Source organism: Biomphalaria glabrata, chromosome 8, assembly GCF_947242115.1.
Source record: "Biomphalaria glabrata chromosome 8, xgBioGlab47.1, whole genome shotgun sequence".
Taxonomy (NCBI): Eukaryota; Metazoa; Mollusca; class Gastropoda; family Planorbidae; genus Biomphalaria; species Biomphalaria glabrata.
Genome location: NC_074718.1, coordinates 19,367,325 through 19,392,250, shown reverse-complemented (window position 1 = coordinate 19,392,250; position 24,926 = coordinate 19,367,325). Strand labels below are relative to the sequence as shown.

The following is a 24,926-nucleotide window of genomic DNA, read 5'->3' as shown; positions in this document are numbered from 1 at the left end:
AGTAGTTCTCACATTGTAAGGGGTGGGAGGGCTTGAAGCTGCATTAGAGGTAACTGTAGCAGTAGTTCTCACATTGTAAGGGGTGGGAGGGCTTGAAGCTGAATTAAAGGTAACTGTAGCAGTAGTTCTCACATTGTAAGGGGTGGGAGGGCTTGAAGCTACATTAGAGGTAACTGTAGCAGTAGTTCTCAAATTGTAAGGGGTGGGAGGGCTTGAAGCTGAATTAAAGGTAACTGTAGCAGTAGTTCTCACATTGTAAGGGGTGGGAGGGCTTGAAGCTACATTAGAGGTAACTGTAGCAGTAGTTCTCACATTGTAAGGGGTGGGAGGGCTTGAAGCTACATTAGAGGTAACTGTAGCAGTAGTTCTCACATTGTAAGGTGTGGGAGGGCTTGAAGCTGCATTAGAGGTAACTGTAGCAGTAGTTCTCAAATTGTAATGGGTGGGAGGGCTTGAAGCTGCATTAGAGGTAGCTGTAGCAGTAGTTCTCACATTGTAAGGGGTGGGAGGGCTTGAAGCTGCATTAGAGGTAGCTGTAGCAGTAGTTCTCACATTGTAAGGGGTGGGAGGGCTTGAAGCTACATTAGAGGTAACTGTAGCAGTAGTTCTCAAATTGTAGGGTGTGTGAGGGCTTGAAGCTGCATTAGAGGTAACTGTAGCAGTAGTTCTCACATTGTAAGGGGTGGGAGGGCTTGAAGCTGCATTAGAGGTAGCTGTAGCAGTAGTTCTCACATTGTAAGGGGTGGGAGGGCTTGAAGCTACATTAGAGGTAACTGTAGCAGTAGTTCTCAAATTGTAGGGTGTGTGAGGGCTTGAAGCTGCATTAGAGGTAACTGTAGCAGTAGTTCTCAAATTGTAAGGGGTGGGAGGGCTTGAAGCTGAATTAAAGGTAACTGTAGCAGTAGTTCTCACATTGTAAGGGGTGGGAGGGCTTGAAGCTGAATTAAAGGTAACTGTAGCAGTAGTTCTCAAATTGTAAGGGGTGGGAGGGCTTGAAGCTGAATTAGAGGTAACTGTAGCAGTAGTTCTCACATTGTAAGGGGTGGGAGGGCTTGAAGCTGCATTAGAGGTAGCTGTAGCAGTAGTTCTCACATTGTAAGGGGTGGGAGGGCTTGAAGCTGCATTAGAGGTAGCTGTAGCAGTAGTTCTCACATTGTAAGGGGTGGGAGGGCTTGAAGCTACATTAGAGGTAACTGTAGCAGTAGTTCTCAAATTGTAATGGGTGGGAGGGCTTGAAGCTGCATTAGAGGTAACTGTAGCAGTAGTTCTCAAATTGTAATGGGTGGGAGGGCTTGAAGCTACATTAGAGGTAGCTGTAGCAGTAGTTCTCACATTGTAAGGGGTGGGAGGGCTTGAAGCTACATTAGAGGTAACTGTAGCAGTTGTTCTCAAATTGTAATGGGTGGGAGGGCTTGAAGCTGCATTAGAGGTAACTGTAGCAGTAGTTCTCACATTGTAAGGGGTGGGAGGGCTTGAAGCTGCATTAGAGGTAACTGTAGCAGTAGTTCTCACATTGTAAGGGGTGGGAGGGCTTGAAGCTGCATTAGAGGTAACTGTAGCAGTAGTTCTCACATTGTAAGGGGTGGGAGGGCTTGAAGCTGCATTAGAGATAACTGTAGCAGTAGTTCTCAAATTGTAAGGGGTGGGGGTCACTAATGCATTTGTTTTTAAAGTAATTCTTTTTCAATGACAAAGAAATATTGTATTTTCTTTGTAGCTATAAATCCATATTTGTGTATCAATGAAGAAAAAATGATATTTTTATTAATGTTTAAAAAATTATATTATAAATTTAAGTGACTTCTAACTAGGGTTGCACCGGATTTTATCTCAGGATGAATACCTAGCCATTTTTCACTTTCTGGCCATATTCATCTCCGGCTGAATATCATTACTGGATGTTGGTTGGATAGTAAAAAGTACACTATAGTACATATATTTCGATTAATATCTATAAAGTGGATGAGGTCTCATTAAGGTCTATTATGGAATGTGTGGATATATCTCCAGAGGTAAAAATGAACAACTCCCAATCCCTTATATTTGTTTAGTCCATCACATTGAGTTCATAGATGAATTCAACATGTCTAGAGGTTACACCTTATGAAAAAGGAGTTTGTTTAGTTGGAGATAAATCTCAATTGGGGGCTGTGGCTTCGTTTTTGTTTAGTTGGAGATAAATCTCAATTGGGGGCTGGACTTCAAGCCACAACTTTACATCGGATTCAAGTTTGCTTTCTTGGAGATAAATTTCAATTAGGAGGCTTGTCTATAAAACACACTACACAAGTGACCTTTTGCTACACAAACCACAAGTATATTACTCTATTTCATAGCCCAGTAACTTATAATGATGATAATAAAGGTACAAGGCTCAGATTTGTGTGTATAAGCATAAAAGACACTGACCAGGGCTATTTTTAAAGGGAAAGCTAAACACCTTCAACTCCTTAGTTGTTTAGTCCATGACAGTGAATTTATTGATAGATATTGACCATTTTTAAGCCAGAATGGATTAAATCAATCTTACTCCTGTGTTAAGTGTCTTGATTTGATTTTACTCCCACATTTAAATATGGATCTTGACTTGACCTGCTCTCTTCTTACTAGCAGAAATATGTTCTAGATGTCAGGAGAATTAAGTTTATAATTTGTTTAAATATTGATATAATTGTATTGCCCTGCATCCTCCCATAGTGTTGTAGATTTCAGGGGAATTAAGTTTATAATTTGTTTAAATATTGAAATAATTTTATTGCCCTGACCCCCCCCCCCCCCCCCCCACTGAAAAGTGCTATTGAAACTTTCATTTTACCATCCCCTGTATTATACTTTTAATCTGTGCATTGGCTACTTTTTGTCAATTATATTTCTTTTGTTCTTTAAAAAAAAAAAATCATTTAACTGAGCAAGGCTTGACCTTCTGGATATTGGAAGGTATTCGCAAAGGGAGCAATGAAAAAGATAATCTTTAGAGCTTCCTCATGGAATGTGAAATCAACACCCAAGACTGAATAATTTACCCATGATCACTCACATTCTATAAACATGATTTCAGCTTTGCACTTATATTGCATACAAAGCTATTACTCATTAAAAACAATGTCTTTTTATTGTGTAAATAATTAATCTAATGTAATTGTAAAATAAATAAAAAAAACTGTTATAAATATTTTAATTCCTACTATTTCAATAAACCTGTAACAACAAATTTTTTTTTTACTGCTTGTATTTACAACAATAATAGTCATGAATTTTTATTTGAAAAATGTTTGTCAATAAATCCTGTTATTTTCTCTGATCTAGATGGAAAAAGAAAATCACCAATGGAAAGTTGTAGAACAGCAAGCCAATCAGGTAAGTTCAAATGAAATTTTTACTTTAAAAAATTATTAGAATCTAATATTTTTAGGTTTAGTACATGTATCATTTTTTTTTTCTAATTTTATTTGTTTCCTTTTAATTTACTTTGCAGAATTCCATTATGTATTTGAAAGGTTTACTAAAAAAAAATAAAACGTACCCAGCGAGTTAAACAAATGTGTCCTGTCTCCAACACTATTTGGCATATTTTTGTCAAATGTTATCCATTCTGAAAATCAAATTTACTGTAAATCTATTTACTTCCTCTCTAGTCTGGATAACTCATAGGAATTTCTCATGTACATTCACCATCCTCATACAATGCTACTTGCAGGACAAGCAAATGCCAAAGTCATATTATATGACCAACTTGTCACTAGCTAAAGACAACAGACCACCTCTGTTATGTAGATGTATTTAAAGATGATCTGAGAAGTTCTTTACATAGACATTAATTATTGGGAACATGTAGGTCTAAAAAGCACTAAGTGAAGAAAAAGGGGACAAGGCAAGTTATGCATAACATAGCAGCAAAGAGATCAATCTATGTGAAGAAAGACTTCATGTATAACTGTGATAAATGAAGTTTCTTCAGAATAAGGCTCTTTAGTCACAAGGAGAAGCCACTGTCATACTATGACTAAGGCAGCCAACAACAACAAGAGAACTAGTATTTTGTTATTTATTGACATTGTGAAATTGTCAAATGTTCATCTTGTTGTCACATAGTTACTTTTGTTTAGAATTTCTAATGAATGTTGTCTACATTTGTATTCTGCCTTCAGATCAAAGCACAGTATCAAGAATCTATGACTAATCTCAACAGTGAAATGGAGTCATTGCGTGTTGAGCTCAGGTAAACATAGCAAGCCTTTTTTTTTAGTTATGTACTTCTGTATGTAATGTTTTTAAGTTACTTTAAAAAAACATAAAAAATGTTAGATTTCATTATAAAAAAAGAAAGATTGATATTAATTGATGCTACTAAATCTATTTGTTATAAATCCAAATCTTAGAGAAAGCCATGCTGACAACAGTGAACTAAGACAGAAAGTATCAGAGATGAAACTTACTCTGGGTGAACTACAACAACAACTGATATGCAAGGTGAATCAATTGGAGCACTTACATTCAAACTCACTCCAAGCTATGACTTGAAACTGTCCCTCTTTTTACTTCTTTTCTTTCTGGACTTGGAATGTTTACAAAACAATATGTATGTTTGCATGTGAGAACCTTAGAATTATTTCAAGTGGTTGGCCAAAAGCTTTTCAACATTTTTTTTTCCTAGTAAGTACACAACTTTTGATTTGGCCTTCCTATGCATGTTCATCTTTTTCTTTCACAAACTTATCAATGGGAAACATAACCTCTCAGGGTTTCTGGCCTAATGAAACAACAAAAACTACATTTTGGAGAAGAGGCTGTGTATATTATTTTTGTTTCTTGTCATAGACATTTTTTTGTACTGAAATAAAAAATTAGTTTTTTGTTATTATTAGATGCTTTTAAAGTAACAGCAGATTTGAACATTTTTTTTAACTTAAGCCTACCAAACATTTCTTGGTAAACCAGGGAAGCAGCCAAGCTAAAAAAGGCCTGATATGATTACAGGAGTACAAATACTTACAGAAAAATAAATTATAATATATTGTAATTTTTATTTAAAAATAGTAAAAACAGAATATTATTAATAACAACATAGGCCTACTAAGTATTTCATAGTTCTCAAAGGCTCCATTCAAGTATTACAATCATCATGACTCCAGGCCTTTTTTTTTTATTTGTAATCTTACCTGGCCTTTTTTATCTTGGCCACCATGTATTTTATATGGTACACCGTCAAAATAGCGCCAACAAAATAGCGCCGACAAAATAGCGCAGTAAAAATATATTTTAGTCATTTTGAAAGAAATACTTTAGATATCGTAAAAAATATGAATAGAGCCAATTTTTTTTGTTTTAATGTTATCCTAATTTTTCAGTCATTTTACAGGAAACACTTTAGATATCTTAAAACATAAATAAGCAAAAATCATAATCAGGTAAAATGAATAATTTCAAAATATAGCATTTATTTACATTATAAAAGTGTACTTTGAAAACACGCAAAGATGCTTGTCAAATTTACTCACACACACACACACACAAAGTTAAATTATAGGAAATGTCACATAGAAATTCCATCACTGGCTTGTTTCCATTCATTGGCAATATAGCTTCAAGTCGTCTGTAAAGTTGGAGGTACTTTGTCTTGCTTACAGCTTTACTTCGAAGAAAGTGAAATAATAAGAAATGCGTATCCGTTTAAGAAAACACAAACTGAATTTTGTCCTGGAAAAGAATAGACCATAATGAGAGGAAGGCAAGGTTTCTTGTCTCTTGAAGGGTGTGCTTGGGAGAGACGGGAAGTTGAGGTCTACAATCCAAATGGACACTCCTAAATTTGATATCTATTTCATGGTGTCAGACAAAGACGGACAGGAAATAGCAAAATCAGTGATTGAATAGGTCAGTCACTGCCTGAGATTAAACAAACGTTTGGCGAGATAAGAAATGTGATCGCCATCTGAACTAATCCTGACACACCTAAGACTGCCAATGTTGCGGCAATAGACACCGTTTTGATCAAAGAAAGATGCTGAAGATTTCTGATTATAGTAGAACACACTTTCGTATTTTCCTATCCTATTTTGTCAGGTCACCACATTTCAAAATCCTATTTTTAGCAAGTTATGCATTTTTTCTGCCCTATATAAAATTTAAAGTACTTTTGTTCTATGCAAGTATGGCATAATTTCAGATCTATTAATATTGAAAAAGATAGAAACATCAACAAAAATGATGCCCAGGGCATTAAATTACTAATAATCAGGTGCTTTTATACACGTCATATATAAGTCCGCGCTATTTTGTCTTACGCTATTTTGTCGGGAAATTTGGCGCTATTTAGACGGGTCACCATTTTATATATCTTTGATCTACTCACCCTATCTGCCTATCTGTCTGTCTGGTACTATTTTTGTACACATACCTCTCCCACACCAAATCTTGGATCTAGTTGAAATTTTACACAAATATTTCTTGTACCTGACAAAACAAGAATCAATTTAGGAAAATAACCAATAATTAGTTAATTAATTATTGGTAATCTATTATTTTGTTTGGTATTGAACAAGTAAAAGAAATCATACTTGACAATTGCGATGGTATAAGTTGAATTAGTCCCCTTTATACTTTGTGTAGTGAATAAGGTCATCGCTTAAAAGTTTGAAACTAACAATAGATAGTTATAAAACCATCTATTTTATAAGCACTTCTGTGGCACAGTGGCTAGTATATTGGCTTGAGGAGGCTTGAGCCCATGAGTCGTACATCTTTTTTGTTAAACATACATTTTAAAAGCTATCATGGTAACTTTCACTCAGGTATCCCCTTTTTCCCTGCCCCCCCTTTCCCAACTGGTCCAAGACAAGTGATAGGATCATAGTGCATTGAGAAAGCTAAAAGCATGAAATAGCGCTAAGCAAAAACAATTTGTAAAAATATTTCTAATCACAGATTTATTATTGTTGGTCTAGATCTTTTACAAATTTAATTACTTGACTGATCCAAACTAATTGATACAATTCAATTTAATATTTAATTTTTTTTAAATATTTTTCTTGTGCCTCTTTGACATTGAGCTGGGGAAGAAAAGAGTAAGGCAAAATATTTAGACATTTCAATAGTATAAGTTCACTTGATTATCAAGGTAATTAAAAGACATGAGAGTTGTGGCCTTAGCTGGTTTATGTTAAGAGAGATTTTTTTCAAAATGTAGATCATTATATCCTAACTTCAAACATGGCAGGGATCATTGTAGAAGTGTATACCAAGCAGCTTGTTGTAATGGTCAATTTTGTTTATCTATGGAACTAATGATCTATTTTATGCAATAGTATTAGTGATAGCATGGAATATAGAATAAATGTCTATGTTCTGCATTGCACTATTTAATGATCTGTTGTTTCTTTTGTATAGAAAATAATAAATGTATTATTTCTTTAGGCCCAGGAAAATGCAGATTCCCTTTTCAAAGAGAGTAGGTCAGACAGCAAGGTGTATGAACTGAAACAAAATATGGATTACCTCAATCAAAGGTGTTTTTCTTCTTTGTTTTCAAAGGTTCATTTGTTACTAATTAGTAGGCTAGGATTATAAGTTTATGATTCCTAATTATTACAACAAATAAAGTTTATTGTTGCCAATAAATAAGAAGAAATCATGTTGCCATTTCTTATTAAAAACTCAACTTTGATACACAATCTTCGTTTTTATTAAATAGCCTTCAAAGTCAAATCAAACATCTTTTTGATTGAGTATTAATGCAGTTTTAAAGAATATTACATCTTGTGATTTTTTTTAAGAAACCAAGAAATACCAAAAACTCCTGCGTCAAATCAAATTAAAAAAAAAAAAATCAAAAGAATCAAGTCAAGAAAATATTTAATATCTCGCAAAATTCAATTCAATGAAATGAACATCAATATAAGATTGCAATTAGTCTACACAGGTCACACTAACATTATTTGAATAAGTCTTTATGCACACTCTGACATTTCTTGACTCCTCATACATAGATTGAGCTCTAGCTTTTTATAAAGTACCTGTTTTGCAGCAAAATGGCTTTCAAAAGGAATAACTCTATAATATTTTAGAAAGACTGTAAAACACAGTTGAGACATAAAAAAAACTACAGGGTCAGACTGCAAATGACTTTGTATGCATTAGATGTGACAAAAAAATAAAATGAAAAGAAAAGGAAAATTTATAATCAAGAAAAAAAAAAAAGCATAGAATGGCAGTTTTGCAGAAATAAAAACATGAGAAAGCAAACCATCAACTGGAGGGGGATGTAAGCTATAAGTGTTGACACTGCTGATAGAACTGTGTAGAATAACTCTTGAGTACGCTTCTTGGGGCATTGTGCTTGTAATGGATGAACAACATTTATTGTTTACTTTTATCTTCTATCAAATCTAATTCATTTTTTTAAAAACAAAATTCAATATTTTTTTATGTTCTAGGTTATTAGATATGATTCATGAATCTGAGGAAGTCAAAAAAGAAAATGCTAGTTTGTCAACACGTGTTATGGATTTACAATGTCAATTGTGAGTGTGCATATAAATTAATCAATATTTGATTGTTTTAGTTTTATGTAATGTTTCTTATTGCTATCATTTGTTGTTTTTTGTGTTTACCAGAAAAGAAAGCAAAATGCAAGAAAATGAAGCAGTTTCACAGCTGAAAAATTCTGTTCACATGGCAGAGACAGCAATCATTGAAAAAGATCAGGTAGCTTTTGCTTAAGATTTTTTTACAATTCTTTATTTATGTTTATAACTTGATGGCATATTTGTACAAATAAAATCCAACTTAATATTGTTTTATAATAACCAAATATACTCTTACTTATTTACTTACTTATTTCAAAGATTTTTTTAAAGAATAAATTAAGAAACATGATTCATCAAAAATGTTTTTTTTTTAAGTTCAACATTACACAGTACATTGCTGTAATTAATTGTTTATTAGTTTTGATAAATTAAAAAAAAATATTGGATTTTACAGTTTTGGTTTTTGAAGTTTTCAACATTTTGGATATGATATTTTAGCTTTTATAACAATATTTTTTTAGATGACTGAGTTGTTAGCCCTGTGCACAACCATCTGGGGTAGGGGGTGTGGCTGTCCCTTTCAGCTCTCTGAATAGATGCCTTTATTTTAGGGTAAGGTGCCCTAACCTTTATTCATCATAATGCCATAAGTAAGTGACACTCTTAAAATTACCTTTTGCCCCAAAATGACAGATGTATTTAAAAATTGAATTTCTATGATGTCATTTTTTGTTTGATTTTCAGTAGACATGCTTAGGTCCTTTCAAAAATATCCTGGCTCAGTCATCCATCTGTAAAGAGACACTTGCTGCATTTTTTTTTGCTTAGTTTTTACTTATGAGCAGCATCCCTGAAAAAACGTAAAATCTATATGTTTGTGTGTTAGTTTTTTAAAACCTTTTGCTTTTTTCCAGTGGGGAATTCTCCTGAAAAAAAGAGATGAAGATCTGGAGCAAGTTAAAGCAGTATTAGCCAATGTGATCAACAAGGCTGGTGAAAGAACTAGACAAGAAGTTTGTCAATTTATAGTTATTTCTTAACTACATTCTAATAACCGTTTGGATTTTTTGTTTATTTATCAACTAGATTACATTGCTTGAAAGACTTTAGAAATAAAAATACCTTTAAGATCTAGTAGTATGTTCTGGGGTGTTGAAGTACCACCTCATCATGGTCACTGCGTGAACACCCTGCTCTCTTTTAGGGTGGCTGAGGGTACTGGTTACTCGCTACTGGTGAATGAGCAGGCAGCGAGTGTAAAATGACATCAAAGGGGTTATGTCCAGCCTTCATGGGCTGCGTCGGGTGGGCTGTTTGGTGTCCACGAGCTAGGCTCTGGTGCGCTAGTGGAGGAATATGCTGTGAAAATGGTAATTTCGATACTGGGAATGTCAAGAAACGTGCATCAACCCACTTCTGCCCTACAGGAAACTATCTCAGTAGTCTGTTCATATGTTTTAATTTTGAAGTTGAGAAATGAAATATAGCTTGGAATAGAAAATAATTAAATTCAAAAGTTGGCTTCATTTTTCTGTATGTTTGATACTGTTTTATGACCTAATAAAACATAACGGAGCTTCTCTATGCTGATGATTGCGCCCTGCTAGCTCACAATGAACATGATCTCCAGAACGCATTAAATGTATTTGCATATGCTGCCACCTCTTTCGGCTTATCTATAAACCTTGGGAAAACAGAAGTCACCCAATAAAACATACTCAGCCCTAAAGATCACCGTAAACAGACAGCCCCTTAACGTGGTAGACCACTTCTTGTATCTAGGTAGTATAGTGTCAAATGACACCTCACTGATAACCATCTGGCCAGGGCCAGTAGCACTTTTGGATGCCTTCAGGCGAGAGTTTGGAAGAACAAATCGCTCCGCCTGCCTACAAAAATCAATGTCTACCAGGCAGTGGTTCTCTCAACCCTTCTATATGGCTCTGAGACATGGACACTATACATAAAACAACTGAGATTTCTTGAGTGCTTTCACCAAAGAGGCTTGTGCTCCATCATGGACATATGGTGGCAAGACAGCACTACAAACAGTGATGTTCTTGTGAACGCTGGTATGGACAGTAAAGAGGAACTTCTTATGGTCCAACAGTTACGCAGGGCAGGGCACGTATCCTGTATGGGAGATGAACGTATGCCAAAGGCAGTCTTTTTTGGTGAGCTAAAAGGTGGTCGGCGTAACAGAGGCACCCCACGGAAACGCTTCTAAGACCAGCTTAGCTGTCAACTTTCCTTAGCTGACATAGAAGAGAGCACCTGGTTGCATGCGGCCTCAGAACGAGACAGCTGGAGGTCACTCACGAAGGCCGTGGGATACACATTTGAGGCCAAAAGAAAATCCGCTGCCAAGGACAAAAGCAGGCGGTGAAAAGAAAATCTAAATTGACCACCTGTGTGCAATGGTTATGCTTGCCCTGGATGTGGCAAAATATGTAGGTCACAGCTGGGGCTGCGCAGCCACAGAAAATACTGCATTGCACACTAATCTTTGGACTCAAATACAAGCCTTATTATTATGACCTAATAAATAATCATATAAACTATTACAGGAAATAATATTAATAGTATTAAAAAGCCTTATGATATCGAGCTTTCTTGAAAATATTTATGATGGTTTCTGTAAAATGGTTAAAAGTATAATTAATTTATAATTATAACTAATTTAGAGCATATGCCAATTGCATTTGTAGACTTTTTAAAGCTAACAAAAGTTGTATAAGCCATAGCTACAGAAACAAATATTGTCTCTCAACAATTCTTCTTTACCCAGACTCACTGCAGTGTATATATATATATATATATATATATATATATATATATATATTATTAACACTTCTTCATTACCCAGACTTACTGCTCTATATATCTTATACAATTTTTTATTACCCAGACTCACTGCTCTATATATCTTATACAATTTTTCATTACCCAGACTCACGGCCATATATATCTTAAACAATTTTTCATTACCCAGACTCACGACCATATATATCTTAAACAATTCTTCATTACCCAGCTTCATTATTATAAATTTCTTATCAGCCACTCCTGTTTACATTTAATTCTTATTACTAAACAAACCAGGTTTGTGACAAATATAAGTTTCCTCCATCTTGTTTGGAAAATGTTTGTAGAATATAGAGCTTCATTCCTCTTGTTCTGAGTTTATTGTTTATTGAGGACTCTTGATGTTTTGTATATGTATATATATCCTTAGCCTCAGAAACATTCTTCTCAGCCTCTTGATAGCTGGACACCTTCAAATGTCCCTCTCTTACTGGCCCCTAAAACTCAGATAAACCAATCTCTACAATAAAACAGTCTAACATAAGTCGACAATACTAGAGATGTATCTTTATTCTTCTTTTAATTCTTACTTTGGTAAAGGACATTTTCTATGCTCCTATAGTTTGCTCATTGAGCTCTGGTCTAATCTATTTTGTTCAAAGGCCCCTAATCAACAAAACTCAGCTCAAGTCAAATCTACTTAGGTAGTTATACTTGAGTCTCTTTAGTTAGGTAGCCAAGCGGTTTATCCCACTCAGCCCCACATCCCTTACTTATCCATATGTAATAAGATAATAAGCTTTGCCCAAATAAGATATGGCAAACTACCTAATTTTCAACTGGGTCATGTGAAATACTGCACTCATCCTTAATATTAGGAATGGAAGACAGTGCCTATTGTTTAAGACAGGCGCAGAAGAGGTTAAGAAAACTTAATAGACCCTTTGTATCAGAAGTGGGAAAATATGCATGTTGCAACTGGGTTTGCATAATCATTTTTTGTGCTTTACTTAGGTATTTATGAAAACAAAATTTGGTTTCAGGTTGATAATGTGAAAAAGGCATGTAATCATCGCATTACTCAATTAACAGAAGAACTGCATAGACTAGAAATGGAAAGTGCAGAAAAGCAAATACGCCTTGACAGACTTTTAAGAGACAAAAGAGCCATTGAAGCAGAGCTACAACAGGTTTGGTTCCATTTAGTCTTTTGTGATCTTTTAAGAGTTATTACAATTTTTACTGTTTCATCTTCTATAAAATTATAGAGTATTATTACCAAAGTGCTATTTATTTTTTTAGCATTAATCTATTTCTTATACAGCTAATGTCAATTATTCACAACTGCTAAAATTCAAATTTGTGTTTTGTTTGCGTACTTTCCTCATTGAAACTTTTAAGGAAGATATTCATCAATGGAAGGAAATCTATAAATAGCTTTTTTTTTTGGTTTATCCGGTTTATAAAATGAACAAAATATTTGACAAGTTTTTCTTTTCTAAAAAGCATGGAATTATTTGTTTGTTCTTTTAGTGCTACAAATTTTAAGCTCTTAGTACAAAGGAATTGTTATTCTTGTATCACCCCAGTACAAAGGAATTGTTATTCTTGTATCACCCCAGTACAAAGGAATTGTTATTCTTGTATCACCCCAGTACAAAGGAATTGTTATTCTTGTATCACCCCAGTACAAAGGAATTGTTATTCTTGTATCACCCCAGTACAAAGGAATTGTTATTCTTGTATCACCCCAGTACAAAGGAATTGTTATTCTTGTATCACCCCAGTACAAAGGAATTGTTATTCTTGTATCACCCCAGTACAAAGGAATTGTTATTCTTGTATCACCCCAGTACAAAGGAATTGTTATTCTTGTATCACCCCAGTACAAAGGAATTGTTATTCTTGTATCACCCCCCCCCCCTTTCCCTTCCTCCATATGTCTCCTACTCTTTTTTGACTGTATCTTTTGATGAATTCAGTCAATGAAAATGTGAAAAGAACATAGAGTCCTTGCCCCTAAGTGTTGTTATTGTATACATGTATTTCTATTTATAGAATATTCCACCCAAAACTATTGATTGTTTTAATGAAACCCCTGTGTGAAGTGTAAGGGGAGAAGGACTGACTTTGAGCTGGTCATCAAGTCGGTACGTGACGTTTTGGCGACGCCGTTTTGGCGACGGGACGTTTTGGTGCGAGCCGTTTTGGCGACGGGACGTTTTGGCACGAGATATCATTTGACGATAATTTAATAAGCACATAGCTTTTATAACAATGTTTATTTCACTCGACCATAATATTGTATTTATAGTATGAATTCTAACACCGTTCAGCGAATTGTTTTTTTTTAATTATAAAGGTTTTGCTTATTTCATGACTATAAGCCTATAATAAGTCAGATTCCTGAATGGTAATGACATGCTATATGTGAGTTCTGCTAATCGCACTGGATGACATTTTTGGATTTCTATCCAAAAGATTTTTTTTTTATTTGACATTAGTGTAATATACGAACTAGCTAAGTGTCACACTTTAATATAACAAAAACCATGTTAACATCTTAAGCTCTATTACGCTGACGACAATAACTCCACACATAGTAAAGATCAAGACACGGAGTGTGGTCAGTACAAACTCTAACGTGAATCCACAAATATAAACAAACACTATGCAAGTGTTTGGTATGTATAGCTGGAGATACCATACAGTCATTAAATAAACCAATGTTAATGTAAACAAATAATTGCATCAATTTTTAGTCTATCATTGTTTCATTTTATTTTTTATTTTTAAGGAATATCTTAAAAAACTTTTTTGAAATAAAAGTGTGCCTCTTAATAAACACACATACACAAGCCAAAATGTTTATTAAAGAAAATGATGTGAAAAACAAACACACATTTACATTTAGTATGTGAAAAATACGTGAAAAATATGTCTTAACACAAACAATCATGCAAAACATAGATATGAATAATTCTTTTAAAAGAAATAATACAACAAACGTACATAATGTATTTCGCGCCAAAACGTCCCGTCGCCAAAACGGCTGGCGCCAAAACGACGGGGCCAAAACAGCGGCGCCAAAACGTCCTGCTTCGTCATCAAGTAGACAGTTCAACAGTCGAGCCAAGTTTAAAAGCTCCTTCCTTTGCTAGAGTCAGATTTTATAGCTTGTATTCTCTTCAGTGTTGCACTAAAATTGATCTCTTCTTAATGCTACTCTTCTATACTTCATGTCTCTACAATCTTGCACTTTCTGAACAATTTATTGTTTTGAAATTGTTTTTGGAATGCTGATAGATTTTGCACATGTACCCTGTGTGGGGATTGAAGGAGAGACTGATTAATGAAAGCTCTGGACTACAAATGTTTGATATTGCATACAGATAGCGAGGGATTGGTGTAAAGCATTAGAATATTCTCCCAATGAAGGAATTTTAGCATGAAAATAGTTTTATTGAATTAGACCAGAAAAAGTCACACTTCAATTTAACCCTGGCCAAATGAGCTGGGCAAGTCTTTGTTTTTATCAATGTCAAGGGGAGGGAGGTGAGAGAAGAGTCAGTGCCATAAAGGGGAGAGTTAATTCACTATCTCTTGCCCCCTTCTAGTAATGTCCAAACTATTGTTAGAGCTTATGGCAAAAACCATCATAATTTAAAATAAACTTGTCATTACTTAGCAACAACATGCAAACACGACCTTGCGCTTGAAAGTATTCAATCTAAAAATAAACTTAATACAATAGCTGCTTTATGTTACTTGACTCTTAGTGATCAAATTGAATGTAGTCAGGGGAGGGGAGTATGGGGCTAGTGTAAATGTTTAAGTAGAATTATTTTATGAAATGGGAGATAAAGGGAAAATAATATTAAAATAATAAATGCTGCCACTGACTTTGAGTGGAAATTTGTATTAACATCTCATAATCAGTATCATTGACGAAACTGGATTATTGCCTTCTTCTACAGGTTTGACTGCAACTTTTCATGACTCAAGAATAATAGAAGAAAAACTAAAAGTTTGATTAGTGCATGAGGAGAACTAATGTATTTAAAACATTTGAATGCTAATGTCTGACTGTTTTAAAGCTTCTATTTCTTTGGTACTTACATTCATATAATATATTCATGTTTAATAACTGTTCAATATTTTCTAACACTTTTAAAGTCTTGCCTTAACCAGCATTGAGCAGCAGGTCCAGTCTATTTAATCTTTCATTATAAAAACTCTTTAGTAATAAAACTTCTGCCTGTAATAAATAGTAATAATGAAGAAAAAACAAAAGCTCTTCACTACTTCTAAATATAAGAACAATTCAAGAGCAAAGGAAATGTGTTCATTTTATTTCAACTGTATTTGCTTAGCTTTCTAAAGATGGTGCTGCTGAGGGCTTGAAATATAAAGAAGAAAATCAGCATCTCAATAAGCGAATTATAGAGGCTGAAAGAGCTAGAGATGAAGTGACTTTGCAGCTAGAAAAGTTACAGAGTCATTGTGACAAACTAGATCAAGAGTAAGTTTCACTTTCATCATTACCACATGTAATTTTTTATTATCAAATGTTTTAAATGGTCTTTCTATAAGTCTCCGATTTTCTTTCTATCTACATGCAGTATATACATCTATTGTTTGTCTCTTTATCTCTCTCTTTAAGTGTATTATTTAATCTAGATTTAGAACACTTTTTGGGACCATATGGCTCTGCAGAGAACATCAGTGATAATGGGGAATGTTTGCTTTCTTACTGTGCATTTAACTGCCTGTCAGTTGGAAACACATATTTTAATCATAAACAAATCAACGAAAATCATAGTGATCACCAAATGAAACTTTCAACAAGATAGATTATATTTGCATCTCCTAGTGATGGAGATCAACACTGTTGACCACTACCTTGCATTGGAAACTTTAGTTGCAACGCCAACTAAAACGAGTCACTTGACCATTAAACATAGACAAGTTCAAAGATTGTAATGCTATAGAACAGTTTCAAAGAAAACTGAAGAACTGCTTTGAGGCTCTTGAAAAAGAGTGGGTCAACTTCACAGATACTACTATTTAATATGTTGTCAGAAGGAGGCGAGGTTCATACACATAACGGTGGATACAAGACAGAACATGGAAATTGATTGATGAAAGGAAAGATGGCAAACATAGATGAGACCAAAAATATATAACATAGGATTGCAGTATAGCGTAAGAAGCTTACAGGGAAGCAGATTTGAAAATAAAGAGAATCTGCTGTCAGGATTAATTGGGACTGAACAGAAGGTTCAAGAGGCACAAGCAGCTGCATGCAGGACACAAAGACTCTCCATCGTCTTGCCTGAGATCTCACTGGAGCAAAGAGGGGACATGGAGCACCAATAAAAGACTAGGCAAAACATTGCTAATGAAATGAGAACAATATACAGGACCTCACAATAGTGGAGACAGTCTGGGAAAAGGCTGCAGATGTTGCCAGTGATTGATTTTGCTGCCAAATGCACCTTATGGCATGGAAGGATCTAAGTTTCCTTTTTTAATGCTCCCTAGGAAAAGAATTTAGAACTGACAAACTAAATTAATCTTTTGTTTCAAACTGACAAACTAAAGTAATGTATTGTACAGAAGTGACAAACTAAAGTAATGTATTGTACAGAAGTGACAAACTAAAGTAATGTATTGTACAGAAGTGACAAACTAAAGTAATGTATTGTACAGAAGTGACAAACTAAAGTAATGTATTGTACAGAAGTGACAAACTAAAGTAATGTATTGTGCACTTCAAGAAATAAGGGACTAAGAAATGTTTCAGAAGTGGCTAAGAAGATAAGAAAGTGACAAAAATGAGTGGTACTGATGATGTCTAACATGGGGACTTCTTTTGATGGAACTCTCCAATTAGATTGTTTAAAGAATATGCCTCTAACGTTGTTTTTTTTATATCAACAGTAACAAACAAATGAAACAGAATATGCAGATAGGGGCTAAGAAGTTTCAAGACAGACTTTCTCAGATACAATCTGAGTTTGAAGTGATTAGTGAGGATAAAATTAACCTTATAGATAAACAAAATGAATTGAACAAGAAGGTTTCTATAGTTGAACAAGAAAGAGATATAGCTATTAACAAGTTTAACAAAGAGGTAAGCTAATACATTATGTGAAGTTCCTCATTGATATATTTATTTATGTTAGAATAGAATCTCTATCTGTGCCAAGGGTCAAATTTCTGTTAAAGAAATATATGCCTGTTTTTTTTATTATTATTAATTAGATTAAGTATGCAGTAACATTACTTAGTAAAAAAATTTATCTTGTGAGAATGTTAACACTGAAACAACCCTGCAGAGCACTACCTGTTAGTTATAGAAGCAACACTCATGAAAATCCGTCCCAATGACAAGAATATCAAAGTGTAACATAAAAATCTAATTTGCTATGTATTGTAAACATCTATGTTTTTTTTGTTTTATTTTTAAAAATTTATCTTACCTTATAAAGTACAGGCATTACTTCAAAAAAGAAGATAATTACGCCCTATGAATTTCATTTGTCAATCTAGTCATGCAAGTTAATTAATAACTTAAACTCTGCTAAGTTGTTGGTTTCACGGGCTGATTTGGCAACCTATTCCATTATGTAATGGCACTAGGAAAGAAGGAGCATTTGTACAAATTAGTACTAGCATTGGTTCAATAATGCTGCCTATTCAGCCAGGTACAAAATGTCTCAAATATTTAATTCCTGATGGACACATTCACTTTATTGTGATATAATGCATTTTTTTTTACAGTATTTGTTTTTACAGCTGTCTTGCTTTGCTTAGAAGTTCAAAATTACTTTTTTAAAAATCTTAATTCTGTCAATTATTTAAAAATAGGATTTTTTTTCTAAGTTCTCTCTTACCATGTCTGTGGAATAACTAAAGACTTTTCTTATTTGGTCACAGTTGGACTGCCCTACATGGCTGAAATCCAAAACCTTTTATTTCTGTGGTTTTCCTCCAAGTTTTAAAATTGTCCATTCTTGTTGATTTTAATGGTGAAATAAATATTAACTCTAACAAAAATAGATGTACATCTAATAGCTCTAAAAAAAAAATAGATATACATCTGATAGCTAAAAAAAAATTGATATTCATCTAATAGCTCTAAAAAAAAATAGATATACATCTAATAGCTCTAAAAATAATAGATCTACATTTAATAGCTCTTAAAAAAATACATATACATCTAATAGCTCTAAAAAAAAAATACATATACATCTAATAGCTCTAAAAAAAAATACATATACATCTAATAGCTCTAAAAAAAAAATACATATACATCTAATAGCTCTAAAAAAAAAATACATATACATCTAATAGCTCTAAAAAAAAAATACATATACATCTAATAGCTCTAAAAATAATAGATCTACATTTAATAGCTCTAAAAAAAATACATATACATCTAATAGCTCTAAAAAAAAAATACATATACATCTAATAGCTCTAAAAAAATACATATACATCTAATAGCTCTAAAAAAAAAAGCTGTAAAGAAAAAAAGTATTTTTGGAAATCATGGAGTAGCACTTGTTAGCTGCTTTGAACACATATGTATTTGTGAGGAATTAAAATGGGATGTTTATTATTTGTAAAAATGATTTACATGTTTCAGATGTTCCTTCAGAGTTGAAGGTAATCTATTTTAAGATAAGATGACTTTATTGATCCAAACAAATGTCCGAACCTCCTTCAGGATGACGGGGGATAGCAGTGGGCAGGGTATGAACCCAGGACCATCAAGACGACTAAACAACAGTCCAGCATATACGCACAACCAGGCAGCCATTTAAATGTCTAAAGTACAAAATTATAATCCTTCCACTTTTAAGCATGTATTAACACTTTCTAGGCGTGCAACTTTTTTCATTCCAATTTTTATTTATCTAGATCAGTGGTTCTCAACCTATTTAGCTTGGATATCCCTTTTTACAATTCCTCACTATGCTGCAACCCCCAACCGTAAAATTATTTTCGTTCATAAGCCAAAGTAACTGTATAATGTTATAAAATATCACAATCATAATTTAAAATGTTTAAATATCTGATATGCATTGCCAAAGCTTTATGTTTAATCACGTAAGAAATTCATACTTAGGTGACAATAATTGCATGACATAGCAAAACAACATGTACATATCATACAGTAAACTAAATTGCTACAATATTGTTGCAACAGTTTGTGCAAGCAAGCCAACAACAGGGTAAAGGCTGAGCTTGTTTTTGCTTCATCGTATCATTAGGGTCTATGAAAGATCACAACAAATGTCATCTACTGCAGCAAGTGTTATTTTGTATTTAGACTTGATAAATAACACAATGAAAAACCACCTTGCAAAAATTATGTTATTGGAAGTAGGAAATGGAGAAATCATTTCTTGTTTTGCCTGGAATTTTTAGGCTTTCTATAGAATGTAGGATTTTGCATTATTCCGGTAACATACATGTATATTATATATATATACCAAGAAAGGTATATAAATATATATACACATTTGATTATTTAATTTTTTTTTTTAATATATTCTATAATAAGCAGCATTTAATGAGAGTCACATTTTTTCAATATACAGCTTTCTTGTGTACAGAGTAATGGAATTGTATTTTAAAAGCATATAATTTTTTTTTCTATTTCACTTGTCAGAATCAAATGTCTAAGTTCTTCTCCTTGTAGTTCAAAGTCCAATCAATATTCAATGTATTTTCTCTTAGAAATATTTCCATACATTTCTCTTTGCTTAGCTGGCACTTGTTGAACAAGATCACCATGTCAGATTTAGAGAGTTAGAAATCAAACTTCAAACAACTGAAGATTCTAAAAGGCAAACTGTTGGGGAATTAAGGCGATTGCTAACGGCACAACAAAGAATGAATGCCAGGTAATAGACTTCCTAACATTGTTATGATACTCCATTGTTTAATTTCATAAGTCAATGTGTAACTTCTTGAAAAAAATTTGTTTACAATGTACGACTGATGATGTGAGACTGTGGTGATGTAATGTCAATTAATATTGCATATATTGCTTGTTTATCAATAAAAAGTAGATGACATTGATTGAAATCTGTCTGTTAACACTGGCCTCAATAGAGAAGATAATTGGCAGACTGAAATGCTATTAGTATTTTTAAAATAAGATGTACCAATCTGTACTTCAAAAAAAAAAATGCAGTTAACAAAGATTCTCCTGTTATTGTGTTTGTATTTTTGTAGGTGGAAAGAAGAATGCCAAACACTAACTCACAAATTTGAAGCTACATTAGAGAATCTACGCTCAGAGCTAGCAAGTGTTAAGATCCGTAATGAAAACTTAACATCACTTTTAAGAGAGAGTCAAATAAAAACTGAAGAGGTTTGTAATTCTTCATCATATTTCATTGTAGACATGTTACTTTGAAGATCGCTAAATGTAGTGATTAAAACTTTCTTAATGTCATAGCCAAAAATCAAAATTTGTTTAATTTTTGGTTTTTAATTATGCATTGGGAGACTACATGTTCTAAATGTGTGACTGACTCACTTTTAATCATCACAATAAGGTTTTTAAAAGAAATAAGCTTCCCATAATTCCTTTAACATAAATATCTTTGTAGATTTGGATTTTTCACAGTAGTCTCCCCTCTCTAAAGAAAGTCAAACAACCAAATTCGCTGGTGTCCTAATTTCCTTGAGGTAAACATGTAACATTAAATAAAGGATTAGATTGAAATCATGCCATCACAATCAGGCTGCAAACAAAGTCACGGTTGAAACATTTAAACTGTTAAATGTTAAGTGAATTATAAAGAGGAATTAGGCTAGAATTTAGGCAGGAGGAGAATCATCTATGAAGAATATCAGGTGGTGTGTCTGAAGACTTCTGCCAGAGCTCGCACTCTGCATTTCAACTTGTGACAATGAATGTCGCTGACAATATTTGATCCAACTGTAATCCCTATTGTATGAATGCAATGCATAGAGGAATGTCTACTTCCTAATTCCATAGTTGATACAGGTCACACAATTGGTTGTGTTGCTAGACTGCAGAGACAGTTCAGACAAAAGGGTTTAGATGAACCTTAGTTCTTCATTGGTTGAGTTGTTTGTTTGTAACAGATTTCTAATCACTTAACATTACCATTCAATAAAGATGGCAGGGTAAGAGGGTTTACAAACAAACATTCTGGCAAAGAAATGCATGAAAATACTGAATGTGGAGCATAGAATTCTATCAGAAGAAAATGAATTGAGTCTGTCAGGGTGGGAGAGGAAGTGTTGCCAACAAATATTTTCAGGAGATTTTAAATGAAAATAATGTATTTCTATATTTTGTAGGCTGAGAAAGCTCTGTTCCTTTATGCACAAAATATTAGAAGAATGGAAGATCGAGTCAAAGAAGCTGAATTACGAGCTGGTGATGTTATTAAACAATTGGCAAGCAAGAAGAAGATAATAGAAAGGACTCAAGAATCATAGTAAATATAGGAAAATATGCAGTTCAAAGGTAACCCCCCAAAAAAAAGAGTTTGTTATGACATCTTCTTTTAAGCTTCCCAAAAAAGATAGTCATACACATACAGTTGTCTCCCATAAGTAAAAGTGCCCTACCCTAATTTAGAGAGAATGAAGGAGCACTCATTTTGACATTATTTACAGTAAACTTTTAAGAAACAGTCAAAGGTAAAAATATGAAGAAATCAAAGTAAATCCATTGGCCTCCTTCAGTCGTAGAACGACTATGGTTCATCTCAGAGCACACGTCCTCTTGTGGCTGTGGAGCCCTATTTTGGAGAGACACTCTCGTCCACAAATATTGCAGGTTAAGGTGGCTTTTGCTTCGGTGGTAGAGGAGCTGGCCATTTTTCGCATTGTCCGTTTTTCTTCCAGGGCTGAGGCCCATGTTCTTTCGCTATCCATAGCTTTCTTGGTCACTGTCACTCTCCATCTGGTGCGGTCTAGAGCTATGTCTTCCCAATGGTCAGTATTGATGTTCACTGATTTGAGGTCCCGTTTTATTACATCTATGTAACGGAGGTGGGGGCGACCAGTTTTTCTTGAGCCAGTGGCGAGTTGTCCATAGTGGATGACTTTCGGGATGCGTTTATCCTCCATCCGGCAAACATGTCCAAGCCAGCACAAGCGCCGTTGTCTGAGGGCTGTAAAGATGCTGGGAATACCTGTTCATGCAAAGATCTCAGTTCTGCACACTTTTTCTTTCCAAGTGATTTTAAAGATCCTACGGAGACATCGCAAATGAAATGAGTTCAGTTTTCTCTCTTGCTTTGCGTAGGTGGTCCATGATTCACTACCGTACAGTTGTGTACTCATAACGCATGCCTTGTAGACTTCCATTTTGGTCACTGTAGTGAGCTTCTAGTTTTCCCAAACTCTTGACCTGAGTCTAGCAAAGGTCGAGGCAGCCTTCCCTATGCCTTTTTTTTTATCTCCTCTTCTAGAGACAGGTCATCTTGAATTGTGGATCCCAGATAGCAGAATTCATTTACGGCATCCAGCTTGTTATCCATCTATGAGGATCAAAGTAAATAGACAACATTTAAATGCATGAACATTTCTAGAGAAGCATTATTTCTTTTATTTTCTTGGAATGAAATCATTGTTTCCATTTTCTTAGATGTAAAGTAATTAGTGAATACATTTAATAGTTCTTAACATATTCAGACATTACAGCTGAAGTTTTTTAGTTTTATTGTGGACTTCTGCTTTAGGTTTTTATTTTATTTTGTCAGCTTCTGTTGTTTTTTTTTCCTGACCGTTTGTCACAGTTTCTGCTTGTATAATTCCAAAAGTAAAACCAATATTGAGCTTCATACTGCGGTGGTGAAATCAATTTTGAGTTCAAAGAATGATAAACAGACTAAAGACCAGCTTGAAGCTATCTCATTGTAATATTTTGACTGCCAGATTCTGGCACTTTTTCTACATTTTATTTACATACATGTTTCAACTATTTGTTTTCAGAAAATTATCTGACAAGAGTGAAAGAGTGTGGACATTTTGAAAAGAAAATATCAAGTTTTTAATTTGATAGATGACAATGATGGTTTTATTTATGTCATCAAAACTAGATCTGTTAGTCTTGACATAATTATGTATTGCATATCAGTCATGTTAAATAGTTTTACTATTAAATATTATTTTAGTATTTTTTTTCTCTTAATATTTTTTCTTCACTAAGAAACCATTAGATAACTTAATTAATAAAAAAGTATCTTACCTTACTTAACAGGACTTGTCAATAGGAATGATGATTTAAAATGAATAAGTCTAGTCATTAAGCTTATTTATGTTTTGTTTCTGTTTAACCATAGTCATTCTGCCAACTAAAAAGTGTTAGTTATTTTGTAGCTTAAAAAAACACTAGGCAGCACATTTTCACATCTGCCAACATTGAGGTTAGAAAATAGAATTAGTTTGGGATCTGGCCTACTTAAGATTGTGTGTGAAATGAGTGGCTGAATGGCAAACTTCTTAACTACCTATCAAAAGGGCTTGAGTTTGAACCTTACTTGAGCTGAATTGTTAGTGAAGCACATGAATCTCCCCCCCCCCCCCCTTTCCAAACAGGTCTCTATAAGAGATTGGACCATAGTGAATATAGAATGCTGTAAGCTTGAAAGATAGGCCATATAAAAAGAAGAAAGTTTTGTAACAGAGCTCTGCAAGAAATCCCAGACCATTTCATCAAAATACCGTTAAAGGTAAGACTAAATTATGCTCTTGATTACTCAGGTTATAAATGAGAAATAACTTAGCGAGGGCCAAATGAGATACCTCTGTATACTGCTATTATGTCACCCTGTAATCCTATTTCAAATGATCTATTTAAGACAAGGAAGAAGAGCACTAGAACCATAGAAAAATGCATTGTAATTAGAACCAAAAAGTAAACACTTTTCATGTAGAATCATGTACATTGGACAAAATACATTCTTGTTTATTTACAATCAATTTATAAGATCAATTTTCCATTATTGATAAAAAGAAAAGAAATTGCATTGCAATAGCCCTGTGGCTTCAGACGCGACCATATATATTAGCGCAAACACACAGTAACAACTATTAAAAATTAACTTTTTTACACTTGTTTCAAAAATTGATATATATGTAAATACACACACATACTTTCAAGAGACGATCATATGCTATTTTCAACATGTATTCATGACAATGAAAAAGTTTTAGTTTGAATGCTACATATTTTATTTCCAACAAAATCAAGAAGTGAGTTTATGTCTTATAAGCTTGATGCAACTTACTCCTGTGAGTCTGTTAATTAGGATTTGCATTGAAGGTTATCAGGCAGGTTTTGATCCTATTGAAATAATGAAATATATAGATATGCAGTACCCATACAAATGGACGTAGTGCTGACACTATAAAAGTCTTGTTTGTGGCATGTTGGGATAGGTATGGACCTATTTTGTCTTCTTGCAGACAAAAGTCACAAGCAAATCGCACACACTATTAAGAAACACAATCCGGCTAATGGAGTTTGTTTTGTAAGTTTAGACCTATGTGTAGACTGGTGATATATATTTATTTATTTGTTTTTTAAGT

The 24,926-nt window shown here is 33.7% G+C and overlaps 1 protein-coding gene across 1 annotated transcript in view; it reads left to right on the top strand.

Moving 5' to 3' along the window:
• Window positions 1–23,513, top strand: part of LOC106065137 (sodium channel and clathrin linker 1-like) — a 46,286-nt gene extending 22,773 nt beyond the window's left edge. The window contains exons 6-19 of the mRNA XM_056039009.1: window positions 3,307–3,357; window positions 4,149–4,219; window positions 4,380–4,470; window positions 7,414–7,505; window positions 8,433–8,519; window positions 8,613–8,703; window positions 9,440–9,538; window positions 12,374–12,520; window positions 15,704–15,852; window positions 17,274–17,466; window positions 20,112–20,248; window positions 20,583–20,721; window positions 21,684–21,852; window positions 23,328–23,513. Of these exons, the coding sequence (XP_055894984.1) occupies window positions 3,307–3,357; window positions 4,149–4,219; window positions 4,380–4,470; window positions 7,414–7,505; window positions 8,433–8,519; window positions 8,613–8,703; window positions 9,440–9,538; window positions 12,374–12,520; window positions 15,704–15,852; window positions 17,274–17,466; window positions 20,112–20,248; window positions 20,583–20,721; window positions 21,684–21,824 (1,488 nt within the window). The 3' untranslated portion in view covers window positions 21,825–21,852; window positions 23,328–23,513. The remainder of the gene's footprint in view (window positions 1–3,306; window positions 3,358–4,148; window positions 4,220–4,379; window positions 4,471–7,413; window positions 7,506–8,432; window positions 8,520–8,612; window positions 8,704–9,439; window positions 9,539–12,373; window positions 12,521–15,703; window positions 15,853–17,273; window positions 17,467–20,111; window positions 20,249–20,582; window positions 20,722–21,683; window positions 21,853–23,327) is intronic.
• Window positions 23,514–24,926: the final 1,413 nt, after the last annotated feature.